At 40.7% G+C, this 17,869-nt stretch overlaps 1 protein-coding gene across 1 annotated transcript in view; it reads right to left on the reverse strand.

Moving 5' to 3' along the window:
- Positions 1–2,931: 2,931 nt before the first annotated feature.
- mtpap (mitochondrial poly(A) polymerase) overlaps positions 2,932–17,869 on the reverse strand; it is a 46,610-nt gene continuing 31,672 nt past the window's right edge. Inside the window, exons 7-9 of the mRNA XM_052015585.1 lie at positions 12,005–12,094; positions 10,194–10,267; positions 2,932–7,334 (exon numbers count right to left, since the gene is read on the reverse strand). Of these exons, the coding sequence (XP_051871545.1) occupies positions 6,969–7,334; positions 10,194–10,267; positions 12,005–12,094 (530 nt within the window). The 3' untranslated portion in view covers positions 2,932–6,968. The remainder of the gene's footprint in view (positions 7,335–10,193; positions 10,268–12,004; positions 12,095–17,869) is intronic.

Genomic DNA, 17,869 nt, shown 5'->3' on the forward strand with positions numbered 1-17,869 from the left:
AATAACTTGAACACAGAAGCAACCATGCCTTGTTACAACTTTACAGGGCCTTGGTGTGACCATACCTAGAGTATTATGTGCAGCTTTCATCTCCTTATCAAAGAAATAATTTACATGCCATTTAGGGAGTGTAACAAAAGTTCATCAAACTGATTCCTGGGATGGTAGAACTGCTGCATGAGGAGAGATTTGGTCAATTTGATTTGTATTCACTGGAGTTTAATAGAATGAGAAGGTAAGTGCTGAAAAGATGCTCCTTTTCGTGAGCGAACCCAGAACCAGAGAGCATGGTTTCGGAATAAAATGAAGACTGAGATGAGGAAGAATATCTTCTCTTAGAAGATTGTACATCTTTGGAACTCCTTTCCTGACAGTAGTAGTGGTAGACTTTCAAGCCGAGGTAGATTTCTAATCAGTAAACGAATTGAGAGTGATGAGGCAAGGCCAGGAAAATGGACAAGGAATATCAGATCAGCCATGATCCTACTGAATGGCAAAGCAGGCTTCAGGGGCTGAATGACCTGTTCCTACTTATGTTCTTATGGATCTAATTAACATTTATAAAATTCTCACAGGGCTAGACAGACTGGATGTGGGGTGCATAATTACCTTAGCTGGGGTGTCCAGAACAAAGCGTCACCATCGGAGGTTACAGGACCAAAAAGATTTAGAAATGAGCTAAGTTTCTTCATATAGCATTCATCATCACAGACATCTGCCAAGGCCAAGTCACTGAACATATTTAAAGAAGTGGATGAATTTTGAGACACAAGTTGCATCAAAGGTATGATGAGAGAGTGGGAATGTGGAGACAGAGATTTAGGCACGATTTTATTGAATGGCAGAGGCTTAAATGGCCGAATTGCCTATTCCTTCTTCTGTTTTCTATGTTTCAGCACAGGAAATGAGGAGGGCAGTGTGTAGAGGGGAGGGGGGAAAAGGGAGAGTGGAGTATGTTGGGTTGGCAAGGCCAAGAAATGGCTGGGGATGGGAGGGTAGAGGGGTACAATGAAAGCTGGGCAAAAAACAGCGAGTAAGAGGTGTGAAGAGTGAAGTCAAGATCTGGATTGAAAGCAGTTAAGAACTGGGGGAGTGAGAGAAGGAGATGACAAGAGCTGGGCTCTGGGGTTGACAACAGCTGCAGGGAAGAGAGGCACACAGCAAGAGTTGGAGGAAGACAGCAAGAGCTGGGAAAGATGGCAAAAGCAGGATAGTGGGGTGGAGAAGGACAGAGGGAGCTCGGGTGCGAGAGAGTCAGCGAGAGCTGGAGGTGGGGAAAGAGAGTTGGATGGAGTGTGGAGCGATGGCATGAACTGGGGTAGGGAGGAGCAACTGGAGCTGGGGTGGTGGGGAGGGACAGCAAGAGATGGGGGGGAGAAAGCAAGAGCTGGAAAGAGAAATACAGCAACCTTGGGGGAAGTGAAATGGTGATTACTGTGGGAGAGAGCTGGAAGAGGAAAGACATCTTGTATGTTTAACCTGGCAAATACCCTAAAAGGGTATATTATGTACTTCTTGTCAGCTCAATCTATTCTCCATTCTTCTCAGTATTACGCAGCCCCAACTTAACTAACCTAACAAAAAAATACTCAGTACAAGGTATCTTGGTTATTTACCCATTCATATCACATAGATGTTGCCACCAACCACTTAACCCAGTCCCATTCCACTTTGTTTCCTTTCTGAAGCCTCAATACTACCACATTCTGCAAACAATTTTAACAAATGGAAGGGGTGGGAGCTTCTGTCTGGTCACATTACAGTTTTCAGCACTCAGCAGTGAATTCAACCATTTCAAATTTTTCATCTCCCCTAGATATACCCTTTTCAGCCAACACCAGCACTTCAGTTGTTAACTCTCTCCTAGTTGTCACTCTATCACATCTCTTCCTCTTTCCCTTGTTTTATTCTTAACCTTTCCCTGTTCCAAAAAAAGGTCATCTATTCAAATAAATGTTTCTTTCTCCACATTTGCTGAATGGTCTGTTGAGTAATTCCAGCAGTTTCTGTTGTTATTTAAAAAGAATATTACGTGAGAAAATTGTAGGGTTCCATGATGAGGGTGGGTAAAACACCAAAAGAGTTGAAAGCAGTGACAACAGAGCTGTATATTGGGCCATGAATGGAAAAGTGACAAGCAGTCGTCAGCTGCTGTACCCAGCAGTGGGGAAAGAACAATTCTAAGCTATAACACCATCCATAAACTACTAGTTATAAGTGAAAGAAATCCTAAAGCAACAGTCATAGCTGACTAAGTGAAAACTGTTTAGATGCAGCTTCCCCACTTCTACAGCACAATATCAAAATCTACAATGGGATACAAATTTAAAAAATTGAGTACTTTTCCAGAGTACTTGGAGGCAAATTTGACTGCTTGCAACAAAAAAGTTTCAATTATAACTGGAGGGCTTCATTTTTACAATTAAATACTTTGATTCTAAATAGGGTCAGTACATCTGCCTTTGTATGCGACTGCAGTGTGAACAGCAGTATTATTGCATCTGCTTGTTGCAAGGAATTGGTGGTGGTGGTGAATTTTCATTTTCATCAACTTTGCAATGTCCAGCACCAATGTGCAGGCAATAGTTCAGAATGTGCCCATCTGGTGAAACCCCAGATTCATCCCCAGTTGGATTAGAAAAGTTCCACAGTCGATGCTGATGAATCTTGGAATATCCCCAGCATTGACTTGACCAGTTGCAAGCTTTACTTTCCCTATACAGGGTAAAAATTAATTTGTAGATGTTGTGCAATTATAGCCTGTCATAATAACTATATTGTAACAGCCAGCATTATTATAGTCACAGAGTTGTACAGCATAGAAATAGGCCTTTTGCCCAAGTGCTTCTATGCCTACCAAAACTAAATAAGAGATGCAAGAGAGATCGCAAATGCTGGAATCTGAAGCAAAAATCCTATTTAATACATGCCTGCATTATAAGACATCTTTATTAGTCACATGTACATCGAAACACACAGTGAAATGCATCTTTTGCACAGAGTGTTCTGGGGGCAGCCCGCAAGTGTTGCTACTCTTCTGGTGCCAACGTAGCATGCCCACAGCTCCTAACCCGCAGGTCTTTTGGAATGTGGAAGGAAACCGGATCACCCAGAGGAAACCCACGCAGACATGAGGAGAACATACAAACTCCTTACAGTGGCCGGAATTGAACCAGTGTTGCTGGTGCTGTAATAGCGTTACGCTAACCACTACACTACTGTGCCTGCCCAAATCCATATCTCTCTATGCCTTGATCATTCAAGTACCTGTCCAGATGCCTCTTAAAACTTGTTACTGCGGACATATTTGTATCTGCGGACATATTCAACCTCTCCCTGCTTCAGTCTCAGGTTCCCTCTTGTTTTAAGAAGACCACCATCATCCCAGTACCAAAGAAAAGCAAGGTAACATGCCTCAATGACTACCGACCAGTGGCTCTGACATCCACCATCATGAAGTGCTTTGAGAGGCTGGTCATGGCACGCATCAACTCCAGCCTGGACCCATTGCAATTCGCTTATCGGTGAAACAGGTCTACAGCGGATGCCATCTCCCTGGCCCTACACTCAGCTCTGGAGCAACTGGACAGTAAAGACACATACGTTAGACTATTGTTTATTGACTACAGCTCTGCCTTCAATATAATAATTCCAAGCAAGCTTGTCACCAAACTCCGAGACCTAGGACTCAACACCTCCCTCTGTAACTGGATCCTTGACTTTCTAACAAACAGACTGCAATCAGTGAGGATAGGCCGCAATACCTCTGACACGATTATTCTCAACACTGGGGCCCCACAAGGCTGCGTCCTCAGTCCTCTACTCTACTCCCTATACACTCACGACTATGTGGCCAGATTCTGCTCTAGCTCCATCTACAAGTTTGCAGATGATACCACCGTTGTAGGCCGTATCTCAAACAGCGATGAATTGGAGTACAGGAAGGAGATAGAAAGCTTAGTGGAATGGTGCCATGACAACAACCTTGCCCTCAATGTCAACAAAACTAAAGAGCTGGTCATTGACTTCAGGAAAGGGGGCGGTGTTCCTGGGAGTGAACATCACCAACAGCCTGTCCTGGTCAAATCACGTAGATGCCACGGCCAAGAAAGCTCACCAGTGCTTCTACTTCCTCAGGAGGCTAAAGAAATTTGGTTTGTCCCCTTTGACTCTCACTGACTTTTACTGATGCACCATAGAAAGCATCCTATCTGGATGTATCACGGCTTGGTACGACAACTGCTCTGCTCCAGACTGCAAGAAGCTGCAGAGAGTTGTGGACACAGCCCAGCGCAACATGGACACCAGCCCTCCTCTCCTTGGACTCTGTCTTTACCTCTCGTTGTCTTGGTGAAGCAGCCAGCATAATCAAAGACCCCACCCACCCAGGACATTCTCTCTTCTCTCCTCTTCCATCAGGTAGAAGATACAGGATCCTGAGGGCACGTACCACCAGACTTAAGAACAGCTTCTACCCCACTGTGATAAGACTATTGAACGGTTCCCTTATACAGTGAGATGGACTATGACCTCACGATCTACCTTGTTGTGACCTTGCACCTTATTGCACTGCACTTTCTCTATAGCTGTGACACTTTGTACTGTTATTTTTACCTGTACTACATCAATGCACTCTGTACTAACTCAATGTAACTGCACTGTGTAATGAATTGACCTGTACGATCGGTTTGTAAGACAAGCTTTTCACTGTACCTCGGTACAAGTGACAATAATAAACCAATACTGTTCCTGCCTCCACCAACTCCTCTGGCAGCTCATTCCAGATACCAACTATACTTTGTGTGTAAAATTTGCCCCTCAAATAACCTTTAAACCTCCTCTCTCTCACCTTGCTTATCTATCCTACAAGTTTTGTTTTAGTAAATTGGAGATATATTTGAGATGTCAATCAGAAAGTCATTACCATAAAGATATTAAGATCTGTGACATCCAATTTTCTTTCAATTAGGTAAATTTTCTGCTTTAATCAGTGAAGTCAGTATCTGTAAACATGGTGCTTTTAATCTATGCTATTTTTTGCTAACGTCCTGTTCTTTATGTGACTGGAACATTATCAGCTGTGATCTTTCAGGTAATATTATCGCATGCTGATCATGGCTCAGATAGCTTTTCTCGCAGAGGAATGTGGATTGAAATTCCATTCAAGAGCCTTGAACACAAAATTCTGAGCAGATAATTCAGTTGAGTACCACCGGAGCAGTGGATCACTGGAGGTGCAGTCATTTGAATGAGATATTAAACCAAACTGCCCTCACTGGTAGATCCCATGGCACTATGACAAAGAGCAGAGTAATTATCTTAGTCTTACTAATGCTTCTACCCAACTCACAAAAGATTATCTGGTTAATATTAACAAGTTGTGTATAGGAGTTTGTTGTGCACACAGTGACTGCTGTCTCTCACATTATCACAGTTAGTACATTTCAAAACATTTCATTGGCTGTAAAACACTTGGGAATGGTTAGACCATGAAAGCAAGCACACAAATTTAAAATCTCTTTTTTCTTCCTCGAAGCTGCTCCTCTAAGAAACTAACAACAGAAAATGCTGGGGGGAAGAAAATCAGTTCAGGAAGCATCTGTGGAAAGAGAAATTGTCAATGTTTCAGGTTCTAACCATTTCTCTTTCCACAGATGCTGCTGCACCTGATTTATTTCCCCCCCAGCATTTTGTTTTATTTCAGATTTCCAACATCTGCCATTCTCTTGATTTTCCTTAAAAATTATATCTTTGGTCAAGATTTTGGTCTGCTACCTGAACACCTTAAGGGACTTTTGGCTGATAACACTCCTGCAAAACACTTGGAACAACTTCTTTAAAAGGTTCTAATAATATATGCTCTTTCCTTCATACAAGCTGCGATCCTAATCTCCTGCATCTCTACAATGATTACACTTCAGTTTCATTAGCTAAGAAACACTGGGACATCCTAAGATCACAAAAATATTTATATAAATGCAAGTCATTTTCTTCTTAATCTGCATTGCGAAGTACTTTCCTTGGTATGAATCATATTGTTCAGTCTGTGATTACTGTATTTGATCACGTACAAGGCAGTTGTTGGTATATATGGAAGCTGCCTGATATTTATTTCAATATTCATCTCAACATTTTAAAAAATCAATTATTTATTTTATAATGGAATGCTTACCTTGGACTTAAAGAATTGAGTTGATTTGTGCAAAACTGGGAAAATTAGCTTTAGTACTGCCACAGTGGAGTGAAATGGATTCCAACTACGAAGAGCTAGTCAGCCATTTATAATGGACTGAAGTAATATATCAGAAGATTATGAAATCCAGTTGGGTGCAGATTATGAATGCAGATGCTAACAGGAATGGAACAAATGCAAAAGACACATGATTAAAAAGGTTGTAAACTGTTAGTGATCTTTTAAAATACACCACAGGTAATTTAAAATTACAATGCAAGACACTTGCAGATTCAGCAGCTTTCTAAAATATCTGGGCATATGCAGTGAACTTCACTTGGACACATAAAAATATGCAGGAATGGTCTCTTTAGGTCATCTTTTGAATTCCAAGCCAATACTGTTGAAAAGTTACAAATAATCTGCTGGAGGAACTCAGCGGGTCGAGCAGCATCTGTGGGAGGAAAGGAATTGTCAACGTTTCGCTGAGTTCCTCCAGCAGATTGTTTGTTGCTCCAGATTCCAGCATCTGCAGTCTCTTGTGTCTTCACTTGAAGACTGTGCCTTCAAATTATTAGTTAGAATGAAATCCAAATCATTCACTATTGTTCATTAAAACAAATTCAGACCAATAGTTTAGAAACTTAAAACCTTACTGGCAACTGAATGTTTCATTCAATGATTCCTGAAGCACCTTGTACAAATCCATGAATTTAAGAGTCTTCACACATTTGACATCACTTGAGTGAATAATGTTTCCGCTGACACAAACTCCATTTATTTATACAAAGGGTTGCTACCGTGCAACAGTGGAAAAAAACTTTCGAACACCATTTGGCCTGTTTAAATGGTCAGTGGTTTGCTTGTTTGTCTTTAGTGAATCCAACAAACTTTTAATCCTCTCGCTAGCTGGCTGTTTCCTCCTCTTTTTGCTCTTTCCCATCGAGGACTGAGAGTTAGGTAGAAGCAGGGCAGCTAATCCCCAAGGGTTGGCCTTTGGATATTTTAGACCTTCCTGCTGTAAGATCCAGGCACTCTCTCTAGCTGCTGTCACAAACCTATCCAGTTGGGTTTGATTGACATTCTTGCTAACATTTTGTGCCTGTTCAAATGGATTCTGGATGTGCAGTGGTGATGCTTCAGGTTTATTTTGTTCCTTTCCCTGGAATGGTTGCAGGAGAAAAAAAAAGAAAATGAATTTATAGCATCTACTATTTTTAATACTGTCCAAAAGGCAAAACACATCAACTCAAGGAGTTTAGTATATTGTCTGGCGCTTATGTATTCTCCAGTTTATTTCTCCTTTGTGTACTGGAACAGTTGAGTGTAGAAGGGAGCAAAGACCAAGCTGCATCAAGAACTTCCAAAATTCCAGAACTTCCAGAATTAACAAATTCTTAAGTACTGAACTTGTTATACTTATTAATATAAATATGTTAATAATAAACTTGTATTAATAAGTGATATACTTATTTATATTCTGCTTTAACATTCTTGCTCATCTGCAGTAAGACACCTTTTAATCTACATGTTTCTTTGCAAAGATTTTAAAACAGAAAAGTCTGCTTAACTTCAAGTAAAAATCCAAAGTAGTATTTTATAAATCAATTGGACTGTTGCCCAAGATGAACTGATAGGTTTTTGGAATCCTAAGTGTGTTTGTATTAAAGTGTAGGCCTTTGGTAAATTGAAACTCTATATAACATCCAATGAACCCACAGTTCACTCCAAATAGTTCATGGAAATAAAAGCCTTCAAATTGCTTTGTCACAGCATTCCTTGTACAAACCCACATACAGCTTCTCTGCATGAACAGCAGTGACTGCATCAAAAATCAAGCATCAGATGAAGGCTCCATCACACCACAATTTTATTTTGCCGAATCATTTGCAGTTACACATTTCAAGTATTTGAAAAATGGAGAGTTGCTCGCTTTATCAAAACATGTTTTGCTAGAAGCTGTATCCACTCCTATTTTATTCTTTTAATAATGCATGAAATCTGATAGGCAAATTATTATGAACACTTTATTGGAGAAAAGAAAATACTTGTCTTGCCCTAAAATATAATCAACTCCACTGGTAGGTTGACAATATTCTAAGTTCTTCTGCCCTTAAATTGAAAAATTAATTTAAATGTCCTCCATCTTCTCTGATGGTGGAGGTTACTAATCCCTTTTGATAAATAATAAGCTTTTGTCCTAATGCCTTAAAAGCAAGTCCACCCAATAACCTGGAAGGATTGTCAGTCTACTCACTGCTGTTTCCATTATTCATGAAGTAAAGGACATATTTTCCCCACAACAACCAATTCATTTCAAAATGTCTAATATTTAATTTTTTATTATCACTGATTCATTTTAAGTAAATTTGAAATTGACAATCTCATGTTTGCTCTTTCAACTCCAGCCTTACATATGCCAGCATGATGATGTAACAAGGAAAAGTGGGAGATTTATGCAGAAGGGGATAGTTTTTATCTTGCTTAAAATCTTTCACACTTCCCCAGCTACAGGAACAGTGCCAGAGGACTGGAGCAGTGCTGGCATTATATCATCACTTAAAAAAGAAAAGGGGATAAATGGCCAATTACTTTAACTTCAGTATTGGGAAAATTACTAGAATCGATTCAGAAAGACAAATTTCACAGAAATTTCTGTGAAGACAGAATTCTCTCAGAATTCAGACAGAAGACAGAAAAGACAGACAATTCAGAAGGCTTCAGGAAGGGGAAGATAGGAGAACACACACCAGTCCTTATGTGGGGTCAGCAGTGGAAAGGGGGAGCAGCTTTAAGTTCCTTGATGAAAACATCTCAGAGGATCCTGGATCTATCCTGGGGCCAATCCACTGATGCAATCACAAAGGAGGCAGCTTTACTTTGTTAGGAGTTTGAGGAGATTTGGTATGTCACCCAAAGACTTGTGCAAATTTCTATAGATGTACGGTGAAGAGCGGTGGAGGTTCCATCACAGCCTGGTACGGAGGCTCCAATGTACAGGATCACAAGAGGGCTGCAGAGGGTTGTAGACTCAGCCAGTTCCTCATGGGAACAGCCCTCCCCACCATCGAGGACATCTTCAAGAGGTGGTGCCTCAGAAGGTGGCATCCATCACTAAAGACCCTCACCATCTGGGACATACCTCTTCTTGTTACTACCATCGGGGAGGAGGTAAAGGAGCCTGAAGACCCACACTCAATGATTCAGAAACAGCTTTCTCCCCCTCTGCCATCTGAATGGTGTATGAACCCATGAATGCTACCTTGTTATTCCTTTTTTTTGCACTACTTATTTATTTTTGTAATTTATAGTAATTTTATGCCTTTGCACTGTACTGCTGTCACAAAACAACAAATTTCACATCATGCAAGCCAGTAATAATAAATCTGATTCTGATTATAGATTAGTCAAGAAAAGCCAGTGTGGGTTTGTTAAAAGATTGTGTCTAACTTTAAGTGATTTTTTTTTAAAAAGGAGGTAATGGTGCAGCTGACATGGATTTCAGCAAGGCTCCTAATAAAAGGTTCACACGGTAGACTGGTCAAAGTAGTAAAAGCCCATGGGAGCCATGAGAAAGTGGTCAATTGGATCCAAAGGGAGCAAAGGGTAATTGTTTGTGATAGATTCCACAAGGCTCAGTAGTCAGTTCCTTAGTTTTATATGCTACTGATTTAGACCTGTATGGAGGGAGCCTGATTAAAAATACAAATGATACAAAAAAAAATCAAGGTTCCTTTTCCAAACTAGTTATCTGCATAATGATCAAGTGTTCAGTGCTACTGCTTTAAAAGATGTTCCCACTAAAGGTTATCTTTGGGCTGATCTAGTTATGACTTGTCTAGCTCAATGTTTTCCTCATGATTCATACAGACTCCAGCAGAGATTTTAATGTTTTGCATTCTTGTTAAAAGTTCCACTAAAACAATGTTGAATTATCATTTTAACAAAACTAGCTCACAAGAATCTCTATAATGCACAAATCATAAAAAAGTAACAGTTATAAAGTTGTCAAGTTACTAACCTTTCTGATATTGATGGACATTTTACTAAAAGCAAAGGAGCCATAAAATTCAAAGAATCCTTGTAAGAGTTCCTCTGCAAAGAAATTCAATTTGGAAGTTATTTGATTTACAAACTAGAATTACACTGTATTTCACCTCAATTCCACTTCATCTGTATTCACTGTGAAGAAGGTCATGGAAGCTAGAGAATTCAGGCAAGAGAACAATGATGTCCTGAAACATATAGATAATATGAAAGAGGTGGTGGCGGTGGTCTTGAGGCACATCAAGGTGGATAAATTCCCAGGGCCTGATCAAGTGTATCCTGGGACATTGTGGGAAGCAAGGGAAGAAATTGCTGGGGCCCTTCCAGAAATGTTTGTACCTTCCTCATCCACAGGTGAGGTACCATAGAATGGAGGATGGTTAATGTTGTATTTTTATTGAAGGAGGGCTGCAAGGTCAAGATAGGGAACTACAGACTGGTGAGCTGAACCTCAGTGGTGGGTAAGTTATTGGAGGCGAATCTGAGAGACAGGATCCATCTTCATTTGGAAAGGCAAGGACTGATTAGGGATAGCCAACATGGCTTTGTGTATGGGAAATCATGTCTCACAAGCTTAACTGAGTTTTTTTATTGAAGAGGTGACCAAAAGGATTGACGAGGGCAGGGCAATAAACATTGTCCACATGGACTTTAGCAAGAGTTTTGCCAAGGTCCCACATGGTAGGCTGGGCTGGAGGGTTAGATCACATGGGATCCAGGGTGAGCAGGCCAATTGGATACAAAATTGACAGTGGATGGAGTCAGAGGGCGGTGGTGGACGGTTGTTTTTCAGATTGAAGGCCTCTGTGCTGGGTCCTCTGTTGTTTGTCATATATGTTAATGATTTGGATGATAATGTAGGTGGCATGCTTAGCAAGTTTGCAGATGACACCAAAATTTGTGGTGTGGTGGATGAAGAAGAAGATTGTCTAAGGTTACAACGGGACCTAGATCAACTAGGAAAGTGCGCAGAAGAATGGCAGATAGAATTTAACTCAGACAAGTGTAGAGTGATGCCTTTTGGGAAGTTAAACCAGGGCAGGACAAACATAGTGAACCACAGTGCTCTGGGGAGTACTGCAGAACAGAGAGACCCAGGGGTACAAGTACATAGTCTCCAGAAAGTGGTAACACAGGTAGGCAAAGTGGTGAAGAAGGCGTATGGCATGCTTGCCTTAATCGGATGGGGCATAGAGTTGTGACATAATGTTACAGGGTATAGGACATTGGTGAGATTGCACCTGGAATATTGTGTACAGTTCTGGTTGGCATACTATAGGAAGGATGTGATTAACCTAGAGAAGGTGCAGGAAAGATTCACAAGAACGTTGCTGGGACTGGAGGGCTTGAGTTACAAGGAGAGACTAGACAGGCTGGCACTGTTTTCTCTAGAGTGGGGGCAGCTAAGGAGTGATCACATAGAGGTATATAAAATCGTGAGGGGTGTAATAAAGTGGATGGTCACCATCTTTTTCCAGCCAGAGTAGGGATGTCTAAAACTAGAGAGGGCATAGCTTTAAGGTGAGAGGGGAAAGCTACGAAGTGGACTTGAGGGACAATTTTTTCTACACAGAAGGTGGTGGGAATATGGACTGAGCTGCCAGAGGAAGTGGTAGAGGCAGGTACAATTACAGCATTTAAGACATTTGGAGCAGAAAGGTTTAGAGGTATATGGGCCAAATGCAGGCAAATGTGACTAGCTCAGGAGGCATATTGGTCGGTGTGGACGAGATGGACCGAAAGGCCTGTTTCCATGCTATATAACTCTACGATTATCTTACTTACCCAGTGTCTCTGTGTTTTGGGAAGGCTTCATTTTGATATCAGAAACAAATGTGCAGTCGTGACTTTCAATAATATGCTTATCTTTCTCTTCTAAAAAAAAGAACAAATCAGTGTCATTATCAATGTTACAATTATCAAAGAATACAGGGAAACCTGATTACAATCAGAAGCTCCAGTTAAAGTTCTAATAGTGTCAGAATCAGGTTTATTATCACTGACTTGTATGTTGTGAAATTTGTTGTTTTGCGTGCATCTAAGGAAGAATATATTTGCTGTACTGGAAGTGCAGGAGGCTGACCAGGGAGATTCCTGGGATGGCAGGATTGTCAATATGTGGAGAGACTGGTTTGCGCATGCCTATATTTACTGGAGTTTAGAAGAATGAGAGAGATTTTCATTGAAACATACAAATTCTGATAGGGCTAGACAGATTGGATGAAGGGAGGACGTTTCCTCTGGCTGGGGTTAAGAGTTAAGGTTAGGATATTGAGATACAGCTTCAGCCTGATTGTATTAAATGGTAGAACATGCTCAAGGACTGAATGGCTTCCCTCCTGCTCAAGCTTTCTGTGTTTAATTACCTTCACCAAGCCTTCTTCAAGAAGCATGTGGATCATGTTTAGTGAATCATATGATTGAAGCCACCTGGATTTCACCTAAGTGGCTATGAGTTATGACAGGCCTTAAGTTGTTCAGGTGATAGAAGTGGTCAAGGAGGCACATTTAAATGAAGTCTCAGCGAGTCCTCATGCAAAATTTGTGCAACTTCATTTCCAACAACGTTCTTCAAGGAGCGATAAGCAATTGTTTAATTTTTTTCGGTGTGGGGATCCTGAACTGATTTGTAGAGTTCCCTCGGGAACCTCAGATGACCTTGGCACATTTATCACAGCCCTGAAGTCAAATTTGGGATGGCCTTAAACATACCATACAATCCACTTTATCTACTGGGCTGGTGAAAGTGGAGCAGCATTGCTAAACTGTGCATCCACCTTTAGAATGAAGTAGTTCAAGAACCTTAGTTCCACAACTAGCCATCTCTGCAAAATTTGTACCACTGGAGGGCAAAAAGATATCCTGTGGCACTATAATTAGGCAGTATTTCATGTGAAAAAGGTATTAACCTTCTCCAGAGAGTCTTGCATTACCTGTCATTTCTGTCTGATTTCTTGGAAAAATCCATAAGCCACCTTCTCTGGAGTGAAGTTAATTTGCAACTAAATTTTTGCATTGGATTTAACCTTTCCATTCATGATGGATTTTCACAGGATAATATTTAGAGCTGCAATGGCCATGTGTTATTTATTGTGGCACAACCTGTAACTGGCATGCCTGGGAATACAGATAGCTTTCCAGCTATGTTATTTGGACTTAATTTCTGCAATTATACAAGCAATTATGCTTTTTGGTCTATATTTGGGACATGTATAATCGCCTCCATTGTTGGAAGAGAGCACATGCTGAATGCAGCCATAAAAAGATTAACTCACTTCTGTCATGTGATACATACAATTTAAAACAGAATTGGATCAGCATTAAAACATCTTGCTTTCAGGCAGTAATGATTCATATTATTAAACGATTTAGTGAATTTTGTAGACATAGAAAGTAATACCTCAAAACAAAAAGTATCTACTTTGTCTGGCTCTGTATAATCAAAGAGTTTTAAGTCTGTATTGTTGGATTCGACTGTTTTAATTATTTTTTAAACATGTATAATGTTTAATACACCTCAAGTGGCAGCACAAGGAATGGCCGCTTACTAGCTTATTGGTTCATCCATCAGGTGAATATGTGGTTTTTTTCATTGGTTGATTTGGCCACAAGTATCCAATAGTTTTCCTGATTGGACTATTGTTAGCTAAAGAGTATTTCTTATCTCAGATATAAAAGGTGTCACTTTTTGTTAATCTCTCTCTTGCTCGCCTCCCCTGGCCTGAGCTCATCTTTTGTTCCCTTTGTCTCAGCTCGTCAAAGCTAGTGCCATGTGCTCTGTGACTGTTTCTTTGTTTTAAACTTCTCCAATAAAACTTTGTGAAGCACCAAGCAAGTTGTTTTCAACTCATTCCTGGACTCCTGAAAGAACCTGTGGATTCGAAAATAACCAGATCCGACAGTATTCAAGTTTGAATGGCCTCCTACGTCACTATAAGTATATTGATTTACTTAAATGGATATTTAAAGATCAAGGAACTCTCAAAGAAAAAAAATAAAAATAGGACCCATTAGAGATGAAAGTGGTTACCTGTGCATTGAGAGAAAACTGTGGTATAGTTCTAAATGAATGCATTGTGCCTGCTTTCATAAAAGGGAGCAATGAAGACTGTGAAATATTAAATGGGATAGGAAGGAAATATTACAAGTTTTGTATCTTTAAAAGTAGATAAACCATCAGACCCAGATGAAATATATCCCAGGCTTTTGAGAGAAGACTGGAAGCAGTAATCATCATTTCCTAATCCTCTCTGGATGAAGTTGCAAGGTCAGAGGATTGAAGGGTTCCTCATGTTGTATTGCTGCTTCAATAAAGAGAATAAACTGCATTGTGGCTAAGTAGTTAGGTCCAAGTACCTAGGTTCAATCCTGACCTTGGGAGCTGTCTGCATGGAGTTTGTATGTTTTCCCCTTGTCAGTGTGGGCTTCCGCTGGGTGCACTTGTTTCCTTCCATATCCCAAATATGTGCTGGTAGGTTAATTGGCAGCTGTAAACTACCCTACATTAGGTAAGTTACAAAAGAACCAAAGGGGAGCTGATGATCGTACAAGTTGAAGGGCTACAAGAGAGAAGAGGAATAGGTCTGATTTGCTGGGAACCAGCATGGATCTGATGGGCTGAATAGTCCCTTTGTGATATAATAAGGAAACAAAGGGACAGATCAATTATCTGGATGGCTAGAACAGCATAGCATTTATGTTACTGGACTAGCAAAAATCCATTGACTCCAAGAAGGCAGCCAATTTAATCTAATTTACAGCAGGAAGCAGCAAAATAGTCAATGTGTTTGTTCGCGTCTGGAAAACTGCTTGTTGCAGGGGTCAGGAGGACTCTGTACCAGATTTTTTGGCTTTTTGTAGTATATTTTAATTTTAAAATCACTGATAAAATGTATGGTGCATGATTAAAAAGTTTGTTGGACAGATAACCAACTGATTGATAGTGAGGAAGGAAACTATACACTGCAGGAGGTATTAATGAAGTGGCCAGGTGGGCAAAAGTGGCAAATGAAACTCAATCTGGAGAAATGCAAGATTTGAGAAAGGCAAATAAGGCAGCAATATGGTGGATTACCATATCCTGAACACTGGGTTACTGAGAAGTCTAGAGGAACAGAGGGACTTTGGAGTGTTGGCTAAAGATCCCCAATGGCAGCAGGACAGAAAGATAACGATGTATGGAGAAACTTTATGAGCCGAGGCACAGAACACAAGAGTTTATTCTTTAATTCAATTTTATGATGTGGCATTGCTGGCAAGGCCGACATTACTTGCCCAAATCTAAAGGCACTGGAGGTGGTGGTGGTGACCCACTATCTTCAACCACTTAAGTCCCATTGCTGAAGGCATGATCAAATGCAGTTGGTTGCAGGGGTGGGGGTCCCAGGACTTAGACCCTTCAGGGATAAATGAGACGTATTTCAAAGTCAGGACAGTGCACAAGTTGGATGGGGAGCTGCTGCTCTTATTCTTCTTGTTTATAGAGCCTTCGGGTTTGGAAGATGCTGTCAGAATGCCCGAGGCAAGTAAAAACAGTGCATTTGCTGCTGTGCACCTGTGGTGGAGGGAATGATTGATTAGGGAGGTGAATGGGGTGCCAGTCAAGCAGGCTAATTTGTCTAGAGGAACAGAGATTTCAGTGCATGGTCTAAAGAGCCCCAATAGCTGCAGGAGAGAAAGATAAAGATGTGTGGAAAACTTCCCTTTATTAGCCAAGACATAGAACATAAGAATTTATTCTTTTATTCATTTTTTGGGATGTCAGCATCACTGGCAAGGCCAATGGTGTCAAGCTTTGAGTTTTGTTGGAGCAGCATTAATCGGATAAGCACAGAGCATTCATTCAACTTCCCAATTTGTGCCTTGTAGATGGTAGAAAGACTCGAGGACGACAGAAGATGAGTCACTCATCACAGGATACCCTTATCTCTGATCTGCTCTGGCAGCCACAGTGTTTATGTGACTGGTGCATTTGTGTTTCCAGTTAATGATGAAATCAACAATGTTGACGTTGGGGAACCCAGCAAAGGTAATGTCCTTGAATGTCAAGGGTAAGTGGTTAGACTCTCTTGTTTGAGATGGCTATCACTTAGCACTTCTGTGATACAAATGTTATTTGCCACTTTTCAACCCATGCCTGAATATTATCTAGGTGTCACTGTACGTGGGCATGGATTGCTTTATTTGCTGATCAGTTATGAATGGAATTGAACAGTTGCAATCATCAGCAGACATCCTTATGTCTGATCTTACAAAGGAAGGAAGGTCGTCGATGAAGGTGGTTGGATGACAGATACACACTGAGGAAATTCAGTAGCAATGTTCTAGGACTGGGATGATTAGCCTCCAACAACTACAACTATCTTCCAATGTGCAAATTGTGACTCCAGCTCTTAGAGTGTTTTCTCCCCTATGTCCATTGACTTCAGTTTTACCAGGGCTCCTTGGTGCTACACTCAGTCAAATACTGCCTTGATATCAAGGGAAATCATCTCAGCTCTGGAATTCATCTTTGATCCATGTTTGGGTCAAAGTTGTGTGGAGTTCTGGAGCTGAGTTGCATCTAGATAAGAGAAGAATGGTGCGGTCCTAACCTAGGTGGCCAGTGGCAGAGGTGTTAGAGCAGGATGCTGCTGTCAACTATGTCAAAGGCTGCAGCAGATTTGAGTGAAATAGAGGGATAGATTATCTTTGTCATCAATCTCACTCTGGAATAAGCTACCAGAAGAAGTGGTTGAGGCAGGTACAATATCAGCATTTAGAACACATTTAGACAGGTACCTGCATAGGAAAGGTTTAGAGGGATAGCGGTCAAATGCAGGAAAATGGGACTAGTTTAGATGGGCATCCTGGTTGGCATGGACAAGTTGGGCCAAAGGGCCTGTTTCTGTGCTATGTGACTATGACTCTTAATTGGTTTTCGGCCTATGGTAGGAGTGTAAACCAGACTGGAAGAATTCAAACAGGAAGTGTTGGGAATCATTAGCATGAGTTTGGGAGGCTACATCACATTAGAACACTTGAGAGAAAAGTTCAGGATGGAGAATGGGATGGTAGTTTCTGGGGCCATGGGGTTAAGGGTTGGTGTTTGGAGCAGAGGGTTGATGACTACAAACATGGAAGAGAAGTGGACAAAACCCAAAGGGAAATAATGGTTCAGAAGCAAAACACTGCCAATGCTGGAAATTTAAAATAAAACAAGTCAAGCAGCAACTTTGGAAAAAGAACCAGAGTAAATATTTCAGATTGCTAAATCTTTATCAAAATAGTTAATGATATCAACTAACATGGAGGCCAGGAAGAGAGATATCAGGATTTTAGCAGAAATAGGTAGAGGAACTACAAGGCTGGTATTTTGGATAAACAGATGTTCAGAAATGGTATTAGGAAATAACCTAGAAAAAGATGAAAAATTCACTTCCAAGTGCTCTTCAAGTCACACTACTCTGACCTGAAGCTACTTCTGATCATCAATGCTATATCAAAGACACAGAAGCCCCCATCTGGGTGTAGGAACAATAAAAGAAGTGAAGCAATTCAAAGCAGTCACAGGCTAACTTCACACAACCAATGAGCTTCGAGTAATTTGGTTTGACGGCAACACCCACTTCTGCAGAATGAACTTTTCTTTAAAAAATGAAATTTTCTTTA

This window comes from Pristis pectinata, chromosome 5 (genome assembly GCF_009764475.1).
Source record: "Pristis pectinata isolate sPriPec2 chromosome 5, sPriPec2.1.pri, whole genome shotgun sequence".
Taxonomy (NCBI): Eukaryota; Metazoa; Chordata; class Chondrichthyes; order Rhinopristiformes; family Pristidae; genus Pristis; species Pristis pectinata.